We start from the raw sequence: 23817 nt of genomic DNA on the forward strand, positions 1-23817 counted from the left end.
TCAACAGGTTCTCCCTGCAGTCTGCTCCTTGACATTCAGCACTCACTCACACTGAACCAGAGGCTATCACCATGACAAGGGACCAGAATGGAACCTGGGAGATGGAGAGTAATGACAATTTTGAAGGATACATGAAGGCCCTAGGTAAGGGAGAGACCAGTGGTGGGGGAGGAGGGGAACTTTGGGAGAACTATGGTCCAGCCATCTGGACAGTGCCACCATGGAGATCAACAGATCTATGTGCAAACCTCGCTCTTTATTTGCTAGCTATATAGTAATAGGTAAGTCATACAAATTCTCTGAATTTACATCTGTAAGTGGGGAATAATAGAAATGAGATGATGTCTGAAATGTCCATAGCATAATACCTGGCACAGAGAAAAGACATGTGAATAGAGGGTACACACACACACACACACACACACACACACACACACACGGAGTAATACCAAACTTGACAGGATAACACAGTAGCTCTTTTGCTTTTGACCACCGTCTCTTAGATCACCAGTTGGACCAGGTATTATCCATGAATGGCCCCTGCATTGCTCTTGCATCAGGCTTGTGGTGGGGAAGCAGACAAGGAGTGTCTAAAAAAATTTCTCAGCCAGAGAATATCAGACCCACAGAAGGCTAGGAGTGGCTTTTGTCAACAGATCAAACAACTCACTGCTTTACCTGACTTTTGAACTGGACTCCAGGCTTGATCAGTATGTGTACTGAGTCGACTCTTGCAGGATCTACCATGGGGCTAACAGAAATCACATGAAAACTGTGGGAGGAGCTGATGTGTGTAGCAGATGCCATGGGCCAGGCACTGGGCAAGGAGCTTTGGCTTCTTGTGCTTATTTCATCTTGCAACAACCTCTTCATCATTTTTCCACCTTTAGAGCTCTCCACATACGGAGCTCCTGGTTGGAACCTCCCCACTGCTGGGGCTGCCTGTGGAGTGAGAGCCTTAATAATTTGGATAAGATGATGAGAAGTCTCATCAAGAATAGGAATTGTGGAATTTCCTGTGCAATTAACTTCTAGTTTGATGAACATTTCTATCGTGAATGAGGAGAATGTTCAGTGAATGAGGAGAGCTGGGACATATTACACAAATTATAGAGACTGGAACTTTCTTCATGTACTCTAGGCATGTTTCCAACACAGAATTGCTTTCTTTCTTTTTCCTGCTGGCTATCTGAATTTTACCACAAATCCTTGGGGGATGAGAGGGAAGGCACAAATCCTCTTACCAGAGCCCCAGTTCTGCTGTGCTGAGTTTAGTACCCTGAGTGGACAATAGAATGGAAAACTGATTCTATAAATGGGCAGATGGTCTGGACCTTAGCTCAGAAGTATAATTCTGAGCAAGACCATGCAGGTAAGGAAACCAAATCAGAGGGGCCAGCCCAGTTAAGGCTTGCTCTCTAACCTTGATCAACTTTTTAACCTTCCAGAACCAGTTTCTTCATCTGCCAGATAGTAATTTTCTGGCCTGGTTTTCCTCACAGCTTGCTTGCTGTGTCCAAAGAGAGAGGAGGCAGAAGCTGAATGGTCTTTTAGGACCCAGCCTCAGAAATCATACAGCATTCTGTATTCTCTTGGGTTGAAGGAGTCATGAGCCCACTGACATTCGAGGGAATGATACAGAGACCCCCATCTTTCAGTAAGAAGAATGTCAAAGTCACATGGTATGAAAAGCAGGTAGGATGAGAACTATTGCTGCAGCCATTTAAGTAAATGCAATCTGTCCCTCATGGGACAGTGGGTGATTCCATCCCTTGGGTCCATAATAGTAGAGCAACAGGAAGCAGATGTATGTGTGATGTGGTGGAGGGAGCTACTGTATGCAGGTCATTCAAGGCTTCCTAAGTGCTGGGTGGGGTTTGGAAATGGAATCAGGTATGACTGTGCAGGCATGTGTGAAGGCCAGGCCGGTAAGAACATGGTGTTGGGCAGAGAGAATAGAACAAGTTGTATTGCCAGAGGTGAAGTGCAAGGAGGAGATAAAAGAGCATCAGAAATGTGACAGATCAGATCTTGAAGGTGGCATGCCACCACGTATGGACTTCATCCTACAAGGAGAGGAAGTGTCTGCAGAGGAGAGAGAAGTCACCAATGCTCACTCTGACAGCCAGGGGTGAATAGATCTGCAGGGACTCTCAGAGTAGTAAAGAGGTTGTTGTGATGGCCCTGGGAAGACGGTGAGAACAGTGCCAAAAAGGTGGGCAAGGTAAAGTCTGGAGTGGGAAATAGACTAGATTTGGTGACTGGGCAGGGACCAGGCAGGGAAGGAGCCTAGAAAATGAAACACCATCATGTAACTTTAATCAGTGAAGATGTGGACATATAATGGAATGTGTGTGTCTTAAAAATGCTCAGTTAATGTTCAGTTTAGACATCTAGGAATTCTTTGGTTCACAAATTGTAACCATTAGGAAAAATCCAATTCTTCTTTTGGAAAAGAAGGTGAGGGGAGCCATCTTCTATGAAGAACATCTTTTCATTTAAATAAACATACACAGATTTAAAAGAGCAGAGGCTACTGCAAAAAGTCCTAGTGGGTCTCTGGAAAATTCTACCAGAAAGGATGCAGGCTTAGAGGCTGAAGTCAGGCAGCTCTCCCTCTGAATGATTTCTGCCAGGAAAGGTTTCCTGAATACCCACAATATTCCAAATCCTGTCCTGATTGTTTAGGAGCCACGGTCCAGCTTCCGAGGGGAGCACATGCCATGATAGGCATTATCAAGCCATGGTAAGCATCTTATCAGAAATGTATATACATTATTTTACTTAATTTATTCAGATTCAACAAATGCATTGAGCACCTGTGACATGCCAAGAACTGTTCTAGGCACTGGCAACATTGTGGTCAATGACGTGACAAGTTTCTTGTCTCCTAAAGTACATATGCTAGCAGCAGTGAGAAAAAGTGTATAGTTTAAGATAGTGGCAAGAGCTTTAAAGAAAGTAAAAAGGACTTCTTGAGTGAAGAGCTTTGGGTGGTCAGAGGAGGCTGTCTGAGGAGGTGACAAGTGAGCTAAGGCTTGAATGTTGGGAAGTTGTGTCACAGGTACAGGAGTCAGCAAATGCAAAACTTCTGGGTGTGTTCAAGAAACACAAAGGCTGGTGTGTTGGGAAGTGGTAAACAGGGGGAAGGTGAGCCCTTGTGATGGAAGACAATCTATCTTATTTATATTCTTTAAGGATCATTATGGCTATAATGTAGAGAATGAATCATTGGAAGGCAAGACTAGAAGCAGGGAGGCCCATCCTAGGAGGCAGCTGTGTTGTTCAGGCAAGAAGTGATGGTGGCTTGGGCTACTAGTGCCCAGGGGCCTGGAGAAGAGAGGACAGGTTAAACATATACTTTGGAGATAAAGCCAACAGGATTTGCGGAAAAATATGAAACCAGAGGGTATGGAAGAAATGAAGATGGCCCAGGCTTAGGGTTGAACAACTGGGAAGATGGTGATCCCATAGGCTGAAATAGAGAAGACATGGGTAAGAGTGAGTTTGGAGAGCGGTGCTGAGTGGGGCAAAATTCACTAAGACTTCTGTTTCGCATATTTGGATTTCAGATGCCTGTTACAAATTCAGGTAAATTATTAAAATTGGCATGTTGATACAAATCTATAGCTCAGATGATAGGGATTAAGATGGAAGAAATGTTTTCCATTTCACAAGATGAGGAATCTGAGCCCAGAGAAGTAAAAGGACCTTCCCAGGGTCACCTGTGGCTGGACAATGATGTTACTCAGCCAGGAAACCAGTCTGCCTGCTTCTACCACCCCAGTTCTTTCCACAGCACTGTTCTAGGTGCAGGTACTAAGCATGGGGTAGGGGAGAAGGAACTTCATTCTGAGCAAGGTTTGTTGAGATGGTAGATAGCACCCTTAGAAACTCAAAGTTTCTCAAACTCAAAGGGTCACTCAAGGTCCCAGGGTGGAAATTAATTACCAAATGAGGGAGAGGGAGAGAGAGAGAAAGAAAAAATGTCCAATGACCGAAGAAGTTAGTTTCACAAAATTTGGATTTCTGCTAGTGCTTAGAGTTCAAAGAAGTTATATACATTGCCATAGTCTTTACTTGAACTACATGGTATCTGGTTGGACTTTTATTAATTTTTTAAAAAAGATTTTATTTATTTATTTGTCAGAGACAGAGAAAGAGAGCACAAGCAAGGGGAGTGGCAGGCAGAGGGAGAAGCAGGATCCCTGCTGAGCAGGGAGCCTGATGGGGACTTAATCCCAGGATCCTAGGATCATGAGCTGAGCCAAAGGCAGACGCTTAATGGACTGAGCCACCCAGGATTCCCTGATTGTACTTTTAAACTTTTGAAAGTCCTGGGAATGCCGCAGTAGAAAAGCCCCCAGTGAAGATCAGTTCAGCCCTTTCCTAGGCTTTTCTGAAAGAGAGAGAGAGAGAGCCCCTTCTTTCCTCCCTTGTATTGGCCGCATCTCCCCCTGCCTCCATCCCAATAGTGAGTACTAGAGTATGAGTGGGGTGGGGGTGGAATAATGCAGAGGGAGCAGTGAGGCACCCCAGGGTCTCCAGGCTGCCTCCATTGTCTAGGAAAGGCTTTAAACATATTTGGAGATGCCCATGAGAGACTGGAGGAGGCAGGCAGGGGCCAGTCCAATTTCTCTCTAAATGTGTTATCTAGAGGAAAAGACATGGAAAAAATTGCTCTTGCACTCTGCTTCTCACAGTTGCCTAAGAGTGCTGATGATATGAGAATTAAGGAGTCCAGGTTTGAAGCCCATCAAAGCCACGGCTGAAACGGCTGAAATGGGTCTCAGATTTCACATGATGAATATGTGTGCGTCTCTCTCTTTAATTTACAAAGAGTGCCTGCCCTTTTAGCCTGCCACTTTAGCTTTTTTCACAAGCATATTACAAAGCATTGTAATGGTAAGTAGTATACTCATATTTCAACTTTATGACTTACATTGTTCAAAATGCAGTTATGGAAAGTATGCTTTAATAAAGTCACTTCGGTGTTGTTGTTTTCTTCTGCAGTAGCTACACGCCACATATATTATTCAGAAATAGCTTGCCTTTGGACCTTTTCCTCTGAGATAGAAATTCATTTCACGTGGCTATAAATAAGACTCGAAGATACCTTTAATCCAGAAAAGCAGATAAAACATACCCGATAACCCTGGTGTTAAAATACCATATCAGGAAAATAATTTTCTCTACAAAGTACAAAGAGGAAGTGTTTTTGTAATCTGTGTGTGTGTGTGTGTATTCTACTGCTGCAGTTAAACCTTTCCTTTTGATTAGAAATATCACGAATCCACCAACAGAACACTTGGCTCCCTTCCCTGGGGTGGAGCAGGGGTGACATGATTAACTAGCCTGTGCAAATGCTAAAGGGTGGCCAAGATGCTGAGCCATTTTTCAATCCAGAGAAGCAGCAATACTTGATTCCATTTGCATAAAGCCTCTAATAAGATTCCCCCGGCACTGGTCAGAAAGATTGACAGGGGCTGGTGTGACCAAGATAAACCAGTACTCTCAGCAATAGGTATTTTTAGCTGTGATCTACTTTTCTAGGCAACCAGGAACAAGCGATAATTTTTGTTAGGGGAGCCTTAGTTGTGAGTGATAACAGAATTTATTTGTGGGCAATCAGTCAGGAACTCTGTCCCATGGGTAACTCTGAACCCACCACTTAAATTCTCTGAGCCTTGACTTCCACAACCTCTTTGAGGAGCACTGCCATCCTAAATTTTTCTGTAATCCCCAGTTCTCCCTTAGTTGTTTTGCCTGGAGCACTCCTCTTTGTTTCACCTGGTTAATACTGGCCTGTGGTTTTCTTTCTCATCTCCTAACTACTGTTTTGGCATCATGGTTTAAAACAGCATGGACCTCATGAGTGGGAGATAAAGTTGTTTCTACCCACTAGCCAAATTGCAGCGAGGAAGCTGATCCATGCAGAGAAATGTTTGGCCAGGCTGGATAAAATGCCAGGGCTCCGCTAGTGAGGAAGTAGATCAGCCACCATCCTGACTGTTCCTTCGGAGTCCAGAACCCTTACAGATGCATAAATATGAACCAAATATTTTACTCTGGACTGAAAGCCAATCTGGCCGCTGTTTCACCTAAACAGAAAAGGCCAAGGGGTGGTGGCCAATGTGCTCAGGATACCCACAAGCTCATTGGTACTTTGTAAAGCATTATACCATCATTTTAACTGAATCCTTCAATAAATAACATTGTGAAATGAGCATTCTGTCCTCATTTTTAAAAAAAGATTTTATTTATTTGAGACAGAGAGACACACATAGCTGGGAAATCTGGGGCAGAATTTATACCTGGACCTAACCCTCCCTCTTCTATACCAATGGTTCTTAACTTTAGCATGTACAGAATCACTTGAAAGTCCTGTTAAAACAAGCAGCGCCCAACTCCCAGGTCTAGGGTAAACCCCAGAATTTACACTTTTTTTGTTTTCTTTTCATTGTTTTATTTTACTTGCCCTCCTAATGCCCATCGCCCAGTTACCCCAGCCCTCTTCCCCTCCACCCACTTCCCTTCCAGCAACCCTCAGTTTGTTTCCTATGACTAAGAGTCTCTTATGGTTTGTCCCCCTCTCTGATTTCATCTTATTTTATCTTTCCCATATTTATTTTTTAGGGTAGCTCTATTTTTAACTTTCTTTTATGTTCAATTAGCCAACATATAGTACATCATTAGTTTTTGATGTAGTGTTCAAGGATTCCTTAGTTATGTATAACACCCAGTGCTCATCACCACACATGTCCTCCTTACACTCATCACCGAGTTATTCCAACTCCCCAACTCCCTCCCTTCTGTAACCCGCAGTTTGTTTCCCAGAGTCCAGAGTCTTTCATGGTTTGTCTCCCTCTCTCATTTCTTCTCGTTCAGTTTTCCCTCCCTTCCCCTGTGGTCCTCTGCATTATTCCTTATATTCCACATGTGAGTGAAAACATATGATAACTGTCTTTCTCTGCTTGACTTATTTCAGTTAGCATAATCCTCTCCAGTTCCATCCATGTCGATGCAAATGGCAGGTATTCATCCTTTCTGATGGCTGAGTAATATTCCTATAGTGTAATATATTGTATGTATGAACCACATCTTTATTCATTTCCCAACCTATGTTTGTAAGTCACTTCTTAACTTTTATTTTCTTTTTTTTTTTTTTAAAGATTTTATTTATTTATTTGACAGACAGAGATCACCAGTAGACAGAGAGGCAGGCAGAGAGAGAGAGAGGAGGAAGCAGGCTCCCTGTGGAGCAGAGAGCCCGATGCGGGGCTTGATCCCAGGACTCTGAGATCACGACCTGAGCTGAAGGCAGAGGCTTCAACCCACTGAGCCACCCAGGTGCCCCTTAACTTTTATTTTCTTTTTCACATATATGTTTTATAGATTTATTTCCCATACTAGCCCATTTTTCACTCTATTCATTTTTCTCGTGATATATATAAGTTCTGATTTCTTTGCAATTTTGAGATATAATGTCTTCTAACACAGAGACCAAAAATCAAGCAGGAACAGGCAGATCACCTAGCTTTGTCCACTCTGATAGATTATAATCTGTCCCTACCCCTCCCTCTTATTTTTCTCTTTTCTTTTTTCTTTCTTTTTTATTCTTTTGGATCATCTTGGCTTTGATGGCATATCTGTCGTAGCTTTTGACCACTTCAGATTTTTTTGTAGGTACATTTTGCTTGGGCCGTGATTGATATTTTGGACTCTGTACATTCCCTCAACCATTCCTCAACATAATGACTAGAAGGAACTCCCAACAAAGGAAAGAACCAGAGACAATGTCCTCTGCGGCAGAACTAATGGACATGGATATAAGCAAGATGTGAGAGAGAGACTTCAGGGTAGTAATTATGAAGTCAATAGGTAGGCCTGAAAAAAGCATTAGCAACAATATAGAATATCTAAGGGCAGAAACGAGATCTAATCAAGCTGAACTTAAAAATGCTATGGATGAGATGCAGTCTAAACTAGATGCTCTAACACCTAGACTAAATGAGGCGAAGAACAAATTAGAGTTCTAGAAGATAAGCTGATGGAAAGAAAGGAAGCTGAGGAGGATAGGGATAGGCAGCTAGAAGCCCATGAGAACAGACTTAGAGAGATCAATGACACCATGAAATATTCCAATGTTAGAATTATTGGAATTCCTGAGGGGGTGGAGAAAGAGAGAGAGAGAAAGAGAGAGAGAAGACTAGAAGGTATATTTGAACAAATCATAGCTAAGAACTTCCCTAATCTGGGAAAGGAAATAGCATTTGTGTCCAAGAGGCAGGGAGGACCCCTCCTAAAATTAATAAAAATAGACCAATACCCTGACATATACTAGTGAAACTTGCAAATCTTAGAGCCAAGGAAGCTACCCTGAGAGCAGCTGGGATAAGAGATTTCTTACTTATGGAGGGAGGAATATCAGAATAACATCACAGCTATCCACAGAGACCTGGCAAGCCAAAAAGGGCTGGCAAGACATTCAGAGTACTAAATGAGAAGAAAAGGCAGCCAAGAATACAGAATTTACATTTCTAAGAGGTTCCCAGGTGCTGTGATGCTGCCGGCCCAAAGACCTCACTGTGAGAACCACTGTCCTAAACTATGGTGATTATTAAACAATCTGGGTGTGTTTCTTGAGCACCTACTCTGTGCCCAACCCTGGGGACAAAGAGCAAGAAGACAGCATTGTTCTATCCTCATAGAGGTAAGATTTTTGAGGGAAGAAAAATCACCCCCATAAAAAAAAAAAAACCAGAGGGGACTATCAGGCTGTTTCTCCTGGGGGGTAAAGCTGTGTGGTCCGAAGACCAGGTGAGAAAGGAGGCAGGGAAAGAGTAGAAGCGGCCAAGAGCAGGACTGGGACTGGGTCTTATGAGATTTGCAGAGCTAGGAGGAGAGCTTCAGGGACTTAGGGGGCAAACACACAGGGCATACCTGGGAAAATGCAAAGGATATGGAGCACAGCACCCTGTGAGATCAAAGAGCTTCATAATGATGATTACAATGATGGCAGCAGCTACCATTTATGGGGCCATTACCACAAGCCACCAGACACTGGGCAGAACTCTTCACAAACACCATCAAATTTAATCCTCAAAGCAACCTGATGTAGTTCATAATAGCTCCACTTATGACCACTGCTTTCTCCTGTTTGTAGATCTGGACTCAAGGGTCCAACCCTGGGACTGAAGCTGGACACACAGGTGTCACCTGACTCACTAGACTGTGTTTCTGGGGCAGAAGGAGAGAAACAGGAGTTGGACTGTGACATGCTAGCCCTCTGCCTGTCACAAGCATGTGTTTATACTGACAAAATATGGAAAACTTTTAGCAATCTTAAAGAAAGATTAATTTCTAAGACAGAAATACTTGACCACTTAGTCCTGTTTAGTCTTTTCCCTTCCAAACAGGCCAGAAGTTGCACTGAATGGAGAAAATCAAACAGGATATAGTTCCATAATTGCAGGGCCCAGGTGACTGAGAGAAAGCCAGAGGGTTTTGTCAGCCCTTTCTGTACCATGTTCTATGGAACACCAAACCAGCTGGGTGGGATGTTCCACCACAGGGTGGGCCTACAGCCACATAAGACTGGGAAAGTCCATATCCTGCATCCCCACTTTAGGGGTTGCAAAACATCTTTCTTAGATTGAAGTTCCTCAGTGTAGAAACCAGCTTCTCTTCGTTTTACCTCCTCACTTTCCAAACAGTTGATCATGAGCCACATTTTTTTGGACCACCTGATGACCTATGAAGCTGAGGACCATGGCAAATGCAGTGGGGTACCTATGGATGGTAGCCTAGAATGTTCAAATCACAAAGGGCATCAGAGAGAGCTTTTATCTAATTCCATGTCCTGTGGCCTCATTGCAGGCTCTGTGTCTTGCATGTCCCCAGGTACAATTCCTTAAGCCACAAAGCAGAAGCTAAATGAGTTATCAGAAAAAGACCAGGAGTTAGAGTGTGACTGATTCAGCTCAGATTTCATAGGGAACCCTAAACCCAGAAAACAACAGCATTTGGTGAAGATGGTACATTAGAGTGTAGGGAAACATATACTTCCCCAAAGAGGGAGGTGTCCTCCAGCTGGATCTAGAAGTCCCTGCAGCTCCAGGGAAATTGTAAAGAAGCGTCACTCAGGAGTTACTGGTATTTGAGCAGCCAAAGAAAGTGCACAGACATGGGTGGTCTGACCTGACAAGATGGGCCAGCCCAGAGCTTGTGGAGCACTATGCTGGCCCTGGAAATTAATCATTCTGAGTTCAAATTCCACCTTTATCGCTTCCTCGCTATACAACCCAGGAATAGTGCCACAGCTTCTCTGAGCCAGTTTCCTCATTGGTAAAATGGAGATAATATAATGCTTACCTAATGGGTTTGTTGGGTGAACTTTCTCAAGGGTGGTTCCACCCTGGGGGCATCATTGCTCTTTGGTTCCAAAGTGTCTTAATTACCACTCCAAATATTACCGAGGCTCCACACAGAGTAACCTCCAGGTCATCTGACCTAAAATTCAGTTCCAATGTTACCCATAAGATTAATTCTCTTTTTGACTTTCCTGGACTGCACCTTGACTCCCAAACTAAAAACTCATGTTTTCTCCTCCCAACCTGATCTCTCCACACATATCCACCCAATTATCAAACCTTGTGATTGCTTTTTCAGCTATGCATGCTTAGACAAGTCACTTAACCTCTCTGGGCCTCCATGTCATCACCTATGGCTTGAGGAGTAGGTGCTTAAGTCATGGCTTTCAAATTTCTTAAACCATAGAAATCTCTCCAAACAGCCCCTTATGAAGAAATCCAAGATCTAAAACCACGCAGAGATTCTAGGTCTGGGGTAAGACCCAGAAATCTGTAGTTTTTATATCTTCCCACAGGATCCTGATGGGACCCATTGGTGAATTCTTAGGCATGACAGGTTCTCAACCAATAGTCAGGAATGATATTTCAGCAAGACACTAGCATTCATGCACTAGCTCATGACAACTTGAATTTGTTTTTCTTTTCAACTTAGGAAATGGGTATGTAATTCTTTTACCTTCTGGGCTGCCTGATGTTGAAATTATTCCCATTATGATAAAGCCTGACTATACAATTTCAGGTCCAAACGCCAATCCAGAGAACTTCCCTATGCAGATATGATACTACTGTGGGTTCCCAGCTGTGGCCAAACTGCTGGTCCAGACTGACGTCCAAACAGCCAACTTCAGTCTCTTCTTGGTCCTTTAGGAGGAGAAGAGTGATAGTAACTAAAGAGATCCAGAAGATGAGTCAGAAAGTAATGAGAAGAGAAGATGAGGGAAGTGATGCTTGGCTACAATGGAAGGGCAGCAGAAAGGGTGGGGGTAGGCCAGTAGAGGTGTCAATTCTCCATATTGCCAGGAGCTTCCTAAACTGCTGATGGTAACCACTGGTCTTCCTCATGGGCACAATAGTATCTATCCCCTGACAGAAAGCACACAGTGCGAAGTTTTATTACCCCTACCATAGAGATGGGGCTGAGATTCTCAGAGAAAGAACACTCAATTAGTCTGAATTGTTCTTACTCTTGAGGTCATTATTATCTTTGGGTTATGATAGAACCAGTGTCAGTATTTTTAAAAACTTCCAAGTGGAATTTCTGAAAAAAAAAAAAAAGTTAAAGATTTAGATTGGCATCCAAAAATATCTGGAGAATTCACAGACATAAAGGGGATCCAATATGATTTTAGCTAGATACTAAGAGCTTAATGATGTTTGTGGCAAGTTCCAGAATTATCCTCTGTTTTAAAAACCTATTCCACAGAACAGTGACTTTTTGGCTTGGGTGACATTTTATACACAACCAGAAGTTAGCGAGAAATTTGGCTCCATACCTAGCTTCATACTATAAAATTCAAAGCTTAGTAAATGAAGTACCCACTGAAAAGCACACTCCCTTTTGCATACTAATAGTCTCTGAGAAATGAGTACATTTTCCTTTAAAATACTTCCTAATACTAAATACTAAAATACTTCCTAATACTTCCTCCTGATTTTTAAAATGAAGATACAGTTAAAGATAAAAAATAGTTAAAGGGCTCTCTAGTGAGCTTAATCTTCAAACATCCATTGCCATTAGTCTCAATCAAAAATATATGTGAAAACAAATACTACTGATGTATCAATTTTCAATCTGTCATAGCAATACTGCTCAAAGTGTGATCAATGACCAATAATATGAACATCACCTTGGAGTTTATTAGAAATGCAAACTCATGTCTTGCTCTAAGACCTACAGAGTTAGAATGTATGGACCAAGGCCCAGGTATCTCTTTGCATGAATTCTCTTGGAAATTCTGATGCATGCTAAACTTTAAAAAAGAACTGCCTTATTGTTGGTCAACATTTTGCAACATATGTGTGTATCAAATCATTACATCATACCACTTAAAGTGATGCAATGTTATTTGTTACTTGTATCTTAGTTAAGCTGTGGATTAAAAAAAATCTTCTATAGAATTTGGTGGGAAAAAATCAAGACAAAGTAAAGAACTAAATGGAGTAAATGTGGCAAAATCTGATAATGGTCGAACTGGGTAAAGGTTGTGTGGAATTCCTTGTACTCTCCTTTCTGCTTTGGTTTGTTTTAAATTTTTCCCAATAATATAAATATGAACAATCATTCATATTTTCCTTAAAAGCAACAAAGAAATCTCTCCACAAGTATTTATTAAGTGTGTGGAATATGCTTAAAGTTGTCCTGGGGGCCCATGACTGAGGCAGAACAACCCAGCTAAGTATACCCCCAATCTGCTTTAAAAATTGAGGTGCGCATGTGTCCTTAGAGGTCATGGATATTAACAAAAGGCCCCTTTTACCCGTGATCTAGATGGTTATTTTAAAGTGGTCTTTTTTCTTTTAAACCATGAAATCTTTTATTCAGCATACTCTTAGGAGGAAATCCAATATGTCAAATAGAATGGAACTTCTCTGGGGGAGGGGTTTGTGTGTGTGAGTGTGTGCGTGTGTGTGCATGTGTGTTTGAATGCACACACCTACTGAGAGTTGCAGCTCAGGGCGAGCCCTGCCTGCTGCCTCCCCCTCCCATCAGGATTCCCGAGGAGGCACTGAGAGACCCGACATTTCCAGACAATTGACTGAGTTGCGCAAACTGGCTTTGTGTAATACAACTCTTGTTTCCCATTTGAGCAAAGAAACGTGGGCGGCCCATGGTCTGTGTCTCTGGTCCTGAATGTTTGGCCTTGTTAAAGAAATGAATGAGTCTGGCTGAGCACATCATAACCTCCACAACTCCCTTTGCCAACAGATATTGATTTTGCCACCCGCAAGATCGCAGTACGTCTGACTCAGACAAAGATCATTGAACAAGACGGCGATAACTTCAAGACAAAAACCAACAGCACATTCCGCAACTATGAGCTGAATTTCACTGTTGGAGTGGAGTTTGAGGAGTGCACGAAGGGCCTGGACAACCGGACTGTTAAGGTGAGGACCTAGCCTGGCCATTTCAACTCATGTACTCTGTCCAGAAGCCGGCCATCTGGCTTCACAATGAAAATATGACAGAAACAACCAGAGAGGGATCAGGAGAGGGGACCAGAGTGACTTGATACTGGCAATAAATAAGCATTGGAAGCTCAGCAGGAAGAAACAAGCCAGTTTCTACACTAAGCTTATAAATGAAGGTGAGACAGAAGACTGCCAACCTTTCCAGGACCTGGGGTAGGAAGCCAGTTCCTATGCCAACATGGGCTTGGTGGGCAAGGCCAATATCACAGGGAGTGACAGTGATTTCGAGAGCTGGGTAGCACAGCTCTTCATCCCAGGGGCAGCCCCACTCAGCACCAGCCAGGCCTTGCCTTGGAGCACAGGGCCCTCATGTTAATAGGTTGCTTTTTTCTTCTCAAGAGATGTTGAGAACTCACACTTTTTTTTTTTTTTTTTTTTTAAGATTTATTTATTTGACAGAGAGAAATCACAAGTAGACAGAGAGGCAGCCAGAGAGAGAGAGAGGGGAAGCAAGCTCCCTGCTGAGCAGAGAGCCCGATGCGGGACTCGATCCCAGGACCTTGAGATCATGACCTGAGCCAAAGGCAGCGGTCCAATCCACTGAGCCACCCAGGCGCCCGAGAACTCACACTTTTTATATGAAATACCTCAATTTTGGTTGGTCCCAACTAATTTAACTTGTCTGTTTGTTTTTTTTTTTTTTTTTAAAGAAAAATGCAATGCTAATCAGAAAAAGTCAGTGAAGAGGTCAAGGTTTTCCCAGTGCTAGTCACTTAGCGAAATCTCTAGCACACTGATGGCTTCTGTTCCAGCACCACCTTAACTCACATCATAATTGAGTAAATTCTCCATTCATCAAAAGCCCAGATTTCCAGCCACTTGAACTGCTCGGCTATTATAGGGAGGACCCTGAAAGTAAGCAGACAACTCTGAGTACACATGTGGGGGGTTATCTCAAGGCCCAGGAACTGGACTCTGCAGGAGAAGCAGACCCTCGCCCAGAGGAGCTGTTTGTAAATAAGGCAGAATGACAGCAGCAGGAAGAAGTGGGGTTGGGGTTAGGGGGCAGGGGAGGCAGGGTAACAGCAGGTCCCCCTCGCCTTTTGTGTCACCACGTAGTATCATAATCCAGTGCCCACACTCACACTCATGTACCTATCTTTGGTTATCTAAATCCGATTATCCCTTGGTCAGTCCCCACAAACAGGAATGCCAAGAAAAGCAATCTCAGTCATATTTAAGGATTCCCGCATCCTAATCTTTTTTTTTTAAGACTTTATTTATTTATTTGAGAGTGTGTGTGAAAGAAAGAGAGAGAGAGAGAACACCAGCAAGAATGGGGGAGGGTCAGAGGGCGAGAGGGAAGCAGATTCCCTGCTGAGCAGGAGCCCAACACGGGGCTGAATCCCAGAACCCCCAGACCACGACCCGAGCCAAAGGCAGGTGCTTAACTGACTGAGCCACCCAGGTGCTGCCCACCCCAATTTCAGTCTTAGCATCATGTAAGAATCTGGTGGATTACGCAGTCCAGGGAACTTGGGAAGACTTCTGGTTTGTCATTTAACATGGTTGCCACTGACTGCTCACTGTCCAGGCCCATGCAGTTTATACAACTGTGTATAAACATATACAAAGTCCATGGGTAGCTTGCATACTTACAGTACCTGCTCTCTCCATGCCAGTGCAGCCACCAGGACCTCTGTCCTGGCTCCCAAAATGAGGGAGGACGGTGCTGCATATCCTATCTGCAGGTATCTGTGTCCTTAGCCGAGCAGTGGGCCAGCCCCTCAGAGTGCCATAAGGAAACAGAATCCTCCACCTTTCCCATTCCTTTTCACCATGAGCCCCACTCACTCCAGATTCCCACTCTTCTCTGGTGCTTTCAGGAGCTAATCCAAAGTCAGAGGTCTCAAATCTCCCTCAAAGCAAGGGAGCTCTGGCTGCTCTTCTGCAGTGGGGAGAAAAGCTGTCATCATTCTCTGGTGATCACTGTAAAGCCAAGAGAGCAGGACACATTTTATTTCTCCATCAAGTTGTCCTGTAGCACCGATAATCCCAGCCATCACATCAAGGTTGAATTATATTTAGTGCTCCTTGCTAAGAAAAGTGGGAAATGAAAAGCACTTTAGAAATGCTTCCATCAGGGGCGCCTGGGTGGCTCAGTGGGTTAAGCCGCTGCCTTCGGCTCAGGTCATGATCTCAGAGTCCTGGGATCGAGTCCCACATCGGGCTCTCTGCTCAGCAGAGAGCCTGCTTCCCTCTCTCTCTCTCTGCCTGCCTCTCCATCTACTTGTGATTTCTCTCTGTCAAATAAATAAATAAAAAATCTTTAAAAAAAAAAAAAAAAAAAAAAAAAAAGAAATGCTTCCATCAGAGCAATCTTGGCATAAAAGCTGAAGCTTCCAGGCTCTGGAACAGCCCCTTGTAGAATCCCCTCCCTGAAGGGTTGATGGATCGACAAGTCTTCTCTGAACTGTGTGGCTGGAAGGCCAGTCCCTCAGACACCAGAATGAATGGGAAATCTGTCTCTGGATTTTTGCATCACTCTGCTGTTCTAACCTCATCTGTTCACAATGATTCATTTTCCTTCACCTTTCCATTCTGGATGTGGGCTGTGGAAAAGCAGGCCTGTTCTCTCTGACTTCTTTCATCACCTTTGATAGCAGAGAACTCTCTCTTCCTAAAATAAGTTACATCCTTTCAGTCCTGACCATTAGAGGATTCTACCTCTCAACACCTACTCTCATGTCTCTTTGCCTTCTGTTCCATACCCCCGCCCCCGCTGGAGCCCTGTCCTCTCCCCAGAGTCAGTTCGGAGTCCTGCAGAGAGAAAGAGAATCTCACTTCGCACTTCTTATCTCTGCCTGACCCACAACAAAAAGTTGGGGCTTATACACACATGCACACACACACATGCACACACACACAAACACACACACACACACACACACACACAGGAGACTGGTGGGGCCCGAGAAGCCCCCAGGACAGAATTTGCCCGTCTCCAGCAAAAGGGTGTTCCCATGAGAATCACAACCAAAGCAAATGTCCTCAGGACTCCCTACTTGTTGTAATCTGACTGGAATGCTCAGCTGGAAAAGGATGATAGGGAGCAGGTGAGTATCTCTCTCTGATTAATGTCTGTGGCCGCATGTGGTGGCACAGCTGAGGGCACACAAGCTGTGTGTCATGTGCATGTGCACACACGAGCACGTGTGAGTCTTTATGTGTGTACATGCACATGCGTGTGTATGTATGTGTGTGCGTGCGTGTGCTGCTGTAGTGCTCATGCTCTTACTCTCCAGGCTGCTACTTCTCAACGTCTCTGTCACCCTCACGATCCCCTCTGAGAACCTCTCCATTCGGCCATTTGGAGGAGACGTGTGTGGGTGTGGGGTTGGGTTGTAGCAGAGGCAGAGTAGGGCCCTAAAGTGCCCAGATCTATGCCATCCCACAGCAGGGGTGGTGACACCATGTGGGGTCAACACTTTGAAGGACCCAGGGATCCCCCCTTCCTTCTTCTTGCGGGTATGATATATTCTTCACTTACCCTGGTTTGTTTCTAAGAGGATTTAAAGCCCTTTTCAAAAAGTACACAAGCTACCCAGAATAAAATTAAAAAGAAGTAACAGATCTTCATGTGCTAGAATAGCATGCAGGCATAGAAAGGAATGGAACACTGATACACACTGCATGACCTTGGGAAATGGAGCAGTCAGACACAAAGGCCACATATTGTAGGACTTATATGACACACTCAGAGTAGGCAAATCCCTAGGGGACCCTGGGTGGCTTAGTCAGTTAAGTGTCTGCCTTTGGCTCAGGTCATGATGCCAGGTGCTGGGATCGAGATCGAGACCTGAGTTTTCCCTCTCCTCCTAGCTTCTGCTCCCCCAGCTTGTGCTCTCTCTCACTATCTCTGTTGCTATCTTTTTCTCTCTCAAATAAATAAATAAAATCTTTTAAAAATTACTAGGCAAAACCCTAGAGACAAAAAGTGGTTCCCAGGGCAGAAAGAATGGGGAGTAGACTGCTGATCGGTGCAGGGTTTCTTTGGGAGGCAATGAAAATGTTCTGGATTTAGACAGTGGTGAGTTTTACAACTTGGTGAATATACTAAAAATCACTGAATTGTACTTTAAGAAGGTAAATTTTATCGTATGTGAATTATATCTCAATTAGAAACAATAAGTAATTGGGGCAGACAATCAGGGCAGGGGAAAGCAGGCACACGATGGTAGTTAAAACAAATAATGCCACTGTGGTGTCCATGAGAGCCCAGGAGCTGCAGCCTTCTCCGGGAGGCCCCCACCTGGAATTGCTGGAAGGGATGGGTGCTGTCAAAAATCTCTCTTGTGGGGCGCCCGGGTGGCTCAGTGGGTTAAGCCGCTGCCTTCGGCTCTGGTCATGATCTCAGGGTCCTGGGATCAAGTCCCGAGTCGGACTCTCTGTTCAGCAGGGAGCCTGCTTCCTCCTCTCTCTCTCTCTGCCTGCCTCTCTGCCTACTTGTGATCTCTCTGTGTCAAATAAATAAATAAATAAATAAATCTTTTTAAAAAATCACTCTTGTGCAAGGACAAATGTTCTGGGAAGGTTTAAACATGTTCATGGTGCCCTTCAATGTTCTTAATTTAAAGAACTATTATTTTCCTTAAAAAAAAAAAAGACTCTCAAAGGACTGATTCAAATTTACAGAAAAATTGCATGAAAATAGCAAAGAACATCTGTATACTCTTTGCCGAGAGCTACCTACTGTCAACATTTTGCCCCATTTGCTCTATCTTTTGTACATGCTCTCTTGCTATTGTATACATATTTTTTCCTGAACAATCTGATGTGTTATCTCTAAGTAATTCAGTGTTTCCTATGAATTAGGATATTCTGTCATGTAATCACAGTGTAGTGATCCACTTCTGTAAATTTAACATTGAGACAGTACCTTATCTAATTTCCTATACAAGGCTATTTTTAACTGTTAATTTTGGACACTGAGAGAGGGAAATGGCAGTGTGGGCCCAGATTCCTTCTTTAATTCTGTTCAGTGTGTCTTCTTTATCCTCTGACTCAGAAGCAATGGTTTTTCTCACTTATCTCCATCCCCTCAATCTCAAGATCTTTCAAGTCAATTGAGCCTTTTTCAAAACCTCCTCTGACACAAGGATGAAGGACACCAACTGAAATTGAATTGTGGAATTTTAGTTCATTTAACCCTTCTCTCTTCTTACTGTCTGTTTTATGTAGGAGTAAGGCTGTAATATTGTATGTATTACCATCATTCACTAATAACCAATTTACTCAGGGTCAGAATAACTTTTAATCTTGCTGCCTAGTGAGATTTATTAAAAGAAAATATTAGGACAGGTCCTTGTGCACCAACATTTTTCTTTTTTTTCCTTCTACAAATTTGCCAACCCCCTACTACATGAGAGACCTGGGTCAGGAGCTATGGGTAAAGTAATGAATTAGAGCCCTTTCTGCCATAAAAGATCTCGCAGTCTCATGAAGAAGCAGACAAGTAGATGGACAGTTACCATCCAGTGTCCATATTGATGGTCATGTGTGCATTCCAGTGGGACCATAGAAATCAAGGCAAGGAGGCTGGCTGGCTGAGTCATTGTCAAGAATCATCATCAATGAAGAATACATAGGCTCATTTATTCTCCCATGTGGATTTACTTCAAGATTCCATTTCAACAAAATAACTCAGTCACAGAGTCATTCAATATTGCTCACCAAGCACCTTCTCTGCTGAGACTGGGGTTGCAGAAATAAACAACCAACATGGCCTCTTCTTTCACGGAGCTTATTGTCTAATGGGAGAAATAGATGCTAGTTCAGTCAATGTGTATTACGATGTGTAAGGCAATGTGGGCTGGGGGAGGGAGGCTTAGAAGACACAGTTTTTGCCCAAATAAGATGTCATCCCTTCTCATACTTTTGGGAGGGAACTGAGTCCCAACACCAATAATGGGCAATGACAAATGAATATTCCTTTCTCATCTATTTGGGAGGGAATTCTGGAATATTCCAAACAACATCTTCCTCCCAGAGGAGCAAGGAAAGCAACCTGTGAATTAAGCTTCCTCAAGACATTCAAAGATGTGAGGCTTCAGATGGCTCCAAAGAAGGAGGAGACCTATTTTCTTTAGAAAACGTGTAGAATTTTATTGTTAAGTAAATTTAGGAAATATTAATACATGCAGATGGTTTAAGAAAATTTAAACAGTAAAAACTGAAATTTCCTTCCCAAACTGGCCCCCTGCCTCTCAGTTCTTTCTGCAAAGAAAATCACAATTAAGGGCTCTTTTAGTTCCTTGCAAGAGAACATATGCAAACATAGGCATGCGTACATATTCCCCCTACCTTGTCTTAGGCACATGGCCATCCTCCTAGCTTTTTTAACCTCATTATACATTATGGAGACTGGTCTCCTCCATAGGTATAGAACCGCCTTCTTCTTTCAAGGGCTGCATGGCATGGTTGAACCACACAGACTTAAACCAGCCACCCACTGATGGAATTTATGAGGCTTCTAGTCCTTTGTTGTAACAAACAACACTGCAATGTGTTGAGGAGTAAAATGAGGAGGGATAAAATTGTACATAAAATATACCATATGGTCAAGGTCAAATATTATTTTAGATGGAGGTAGATTTATCAATCCGTGGGAAACAAATTTGTCCCAAAATATAGATCCAAATGTGCAAGGACAGTGTATAAAGAAGCACTGGTCAGTTCGTCACCAGCTAGGTTTACAAGATAAAAAAGAAAGCAAACATTTGATCCTTAGCATAATATTGTTCACAAAGGCATAACACAGTTTGCACATACTTGGAAGAAAACCAGCTAGCATCAGGATCATCCCCGAGAAAGGACAGGACTGACAAAAAAAACCACTGTCTGGATAGGAATGACATCATCCTTCAGGAGGCGCATGTGCGGTCCTCATCTGGGCTCAGAGGTGGGTGGCCCTGGAGAACCACCTAGGGGTAGTACAAATGGTTCAGAGGGCGGTGCTAGGAGGAATAAAAGGAGAAAAGAGAAGCCAGAGGAGTTGGGGGATATAATCTGTAAGTATGATCTGTGCACAGGAGTTTGAGCCTCTTGGGGTTCTTTAAACTTGCTGGTCAGCTCAGTCTGGCCATCCAGCATGAACTCTGCCTTCTGTTGCCTCCCCACCTGCCTGTGTTACTAGCCAGTCTGCATTCTGCCCGCAGGAAGTCCAGGATTGGGAGAAGGGCCACCCTTCTGCTTCTGGATAATGAGGATGGCCCTGGAACCATCTGTTGTGGTCCCCTGCTAGTCAGGTGGCTTCTCTGCCTATATGATTGTCCCACAATAGGCAGTCCTCACCATGTGTTTCCTGTAGGGAAAATTCCCAGACGCAGAATTTCTAGGTCAAAGAGATATAACAATGTTATATTTCAAGAGGTAATATAAAATTGCCCCGCAAAAGGATTCATACCAATTTATATACCCACCAGCCATTAATGGAGGTGCCTGCTTCTCCACACTTCCTCTAGCTCAGTGTGTTATCAGACTCTTTGATCTCTGACCGTATGATGAATTGTATCTCAAAAACAGCCTTAATTTGCATTCCTCCTATTATGAGTAAGGTTGAATATCTTTTCTTAGGTTTAAAAGCCATCTGCTGGGTTTTAGGTTGGTTTTTTTTTTTTTCCTCTCTTGTAAGCTGTTGGCTGTGTCCTTTTTTAAATTTCCTATTAGGTTAATGATCTTTCTCTTATTAATTTATAGGAGCCCTTTATATATAAGAAAATCGGGTCTTCGATATGCGTTACAATTATTTTTCCCAGTTTGTTCTTCATCTGTTGACATTATGCTATTTTGCCCTTTGAGAAATTTTACATCATTTATAGTCAAATGTGTCGTCTTTTCCCCCATTGATTTGGAATATGATCTTCACCATATGGTAAAATGGGAGAGTAGAATTCTTTTTTTAAAAGATTTATTTACTTATTTGAGAGAGAGAGGGCATGAGCGAGGGCAGGGGCTGAGGGAGAGGAAGAGAGAGGACCTCAAGCAGATTCCCTGCTCAGCAAAAAGCCAGAAGCCGGGTTTGAGCCCATGACCCCCTGAGATCATGATCTGAGCCGAAATCAAGAACAGATGCCTAACTGACTGAGCCACCCTGGCACCCCTAGAATTCTTTAAAAGAGAACAGGAGCAGCCACAATGAGCTGGTTTGGCGGGAATGGAGGGTATATGTGGAGAGTCTGGCAGATCTCGGCTTGGCAGAGGCTGAAGGCTCCGCCCTGTGGACAAGCAGGAACCCGGCAATGGCCATAGGAACCGCAGCTGCCGGCTTAGGTTTGCTCCGTCCCCATCAGGACCATCCATCTGATTTGCCTGGGAAACTGTCATTGCAGACGCTGGTCACCTGGGAAGGTGATGTCCTTGTGTGCGTGCAGAAGGGGGAGAAGGAGAACCGTGGCTGGAGGCAGTGGGTTGAAGGGGATAAGCTGCACCTGGTAAGTCCCAGGGTCTGCCCGGGTCCCTTCCCTGGTGCTTCCACAAACTGCAGGTTCACCTAGGGAGGTGCTCTGACAAGAAAAATGGCCCTGCACTCCTCCCCTGAGCTTCAGCCACACACGTGTGGTCATATTGTCAGAAAGCCATTCCCACCTGGCTCAGGGGACTCCAGGAAGAAATCTATATGGCTGTCTCTGTGAACGACTGCAATTAAAATGAGGGTTCAAACTGCTGAGTTAGGAAGCCGAGGTCCAAGGAGAAATGCACACAACTAAAGAGAAATGCACACCAGCTAAAGAGAAATGTGAGGCCCAGAATGAAGATGGCCCAAAGGAGGATGGCTCCAGGCCTCCTCACCATTATAAGAGCCGGGAAGAAGAGGAGCGGGAGCAGGATGGATAGGGGCAGGTGGGCTTGGGAACCATCTCACAGACCACAGGCATTGGCTTCTCATCAGCAGGTGTATCCACGTAATCCTGAAATATTTTAAGTTAACTTGGTATTAGAAAGAGCAGTAGGAACAATGGCTGGTCTCCTGAAATAAATTATATGTGTCTAGATAGCTACATTTTTCAGTCTTCAATCTTCAAGGACATTTATGTGCCCAGCATCCCAACAGTGAGGAATCTTTCACTCCTTCATGCATTAAGTCACTCATTTGTTAGTCAGTCATGACTTCACCTCTGGAGTCAGGCAAGCACTTGGCCCCAGTGTCAGTATTCAGGTCACCGTTGTGCCCTTCAGAACCAGACTGGCCTCACCTGAGATCTTTATTTCGGAGGCATTGTCAACTGGTGATAAATGGAAAACATTCACCATGTTTTCCATTGACGGTTTTCCCTACCTGCTCTGGTTTGGATGATGGATTTTTTTAATTGGAGTACAATCCCCAGTGGTCCCTGTGGCTAAGACAATGGATTCATTGTCAGCTGTAATGATTTTGCGGCCATCCCCACACTCCTATTTTTCTCTCCTCCCTCAAGGAGTCATGAGGTGCAGGTAAGGCCTGGGGGCTCCCTCCATCTGGATCAAAAGCTGCATCTTCTCTGCAAAGGCAGGCCCAGGGGAAGCCCTTTTGCAGCCCACACCCTGTCATCCTGTCCTTACCTGGGATGCCACCAACCAACATTCTAGTGACCAGAGGCCAGAATGCCCAGAAAGCACAGAGTGACAGCCCACCAGCCTATGTATTCCCGGACTCTTGCCTTCCAAACACTTCTCCCCACTAGATCCTTTCCTTTTTCACAGCTTCACTGCCTTTTATAAATTAGAAGATGTTGCTTTAATCACGGGAGTAGGAAAAATCCCGCCCAAGAGGGTAATTTCTTTGCATTTTTCATTTTTATAGTTGTTCAAGCTCAATTCAAGTGTCAAAATCAAATTACTGCTACCTGCAGGGCATGCCAGCTGATGGGGTCTATGAGATGCACTTTGCCCAGAACAACTAAGTGTCCTCTGTACTCCAGCTTCCCCACCCCCACCCCAACTCAGACACCAAGAGTTGCGGTGGGGCACAGGGAGGCCTGGCCTGTGAGTCACTCACCCACTTTCTGACCTTGCAGGAGCTGACCTGCGGTGACCAGGTATGCCATCAAGTGTTCAAGAAGAAGTAATGGCCACCGTGGGGCCGCTGAGTCTGGGCTCCACACTCCCCACCAAGCGTTCTCTATAGGCTTTGGGAAACAGCCTTGGGGACCTTCCCACTCTTGACAGAGCCCATTAAGAAATCTGGAGGGGATTTAAATAGAATGAATGTGTAACCCTTGACAGACATATCCTTCCTTCTTTGAAACCTAGCATTAAATGAAAAAAACAAAAATCA

At 43.9% G+C, this 23817-nt stretch overlaps 1 protein-coding gene across 1 annotated transcript; it reads left to right on the top strand.

Annotated features, from left to right (window-relative positions):
• On the top strand, positions 1-23817 carry RBP2 (retinol binding protein 2). Its single transcript, XM_004762397.2, has 4 exons — positions 1-144; positions 13300-13478; positions 21893-21994; positions 23558-23817. The coding sequence occupies exons 1-4, from the start codon at positions 72-74 to the stop codon at positions 23606-23608; spliced, it is 405 nt and encodes a 134-aa protein (XP_004762454.1). The 5' UTR covers positions 1-71; the 3' UTR covers positions 23609-23817.

Source organism: Mustela putorius, unplaced genomic scaffold (genome assembly GCF_011764305.1).
Source record: "Mustela putorius furo isolate JIRA1106 unplaced genomic scaffold, ASM1176430v1.1 tig00003834_pilon_pilon_pilon, whole genome shotgun sequence".
NCBI lineage: Eukaryota > Metazoa > Chordata > Mammalia > Carnivora > Mustelidae > Mustela > Mustela putorius.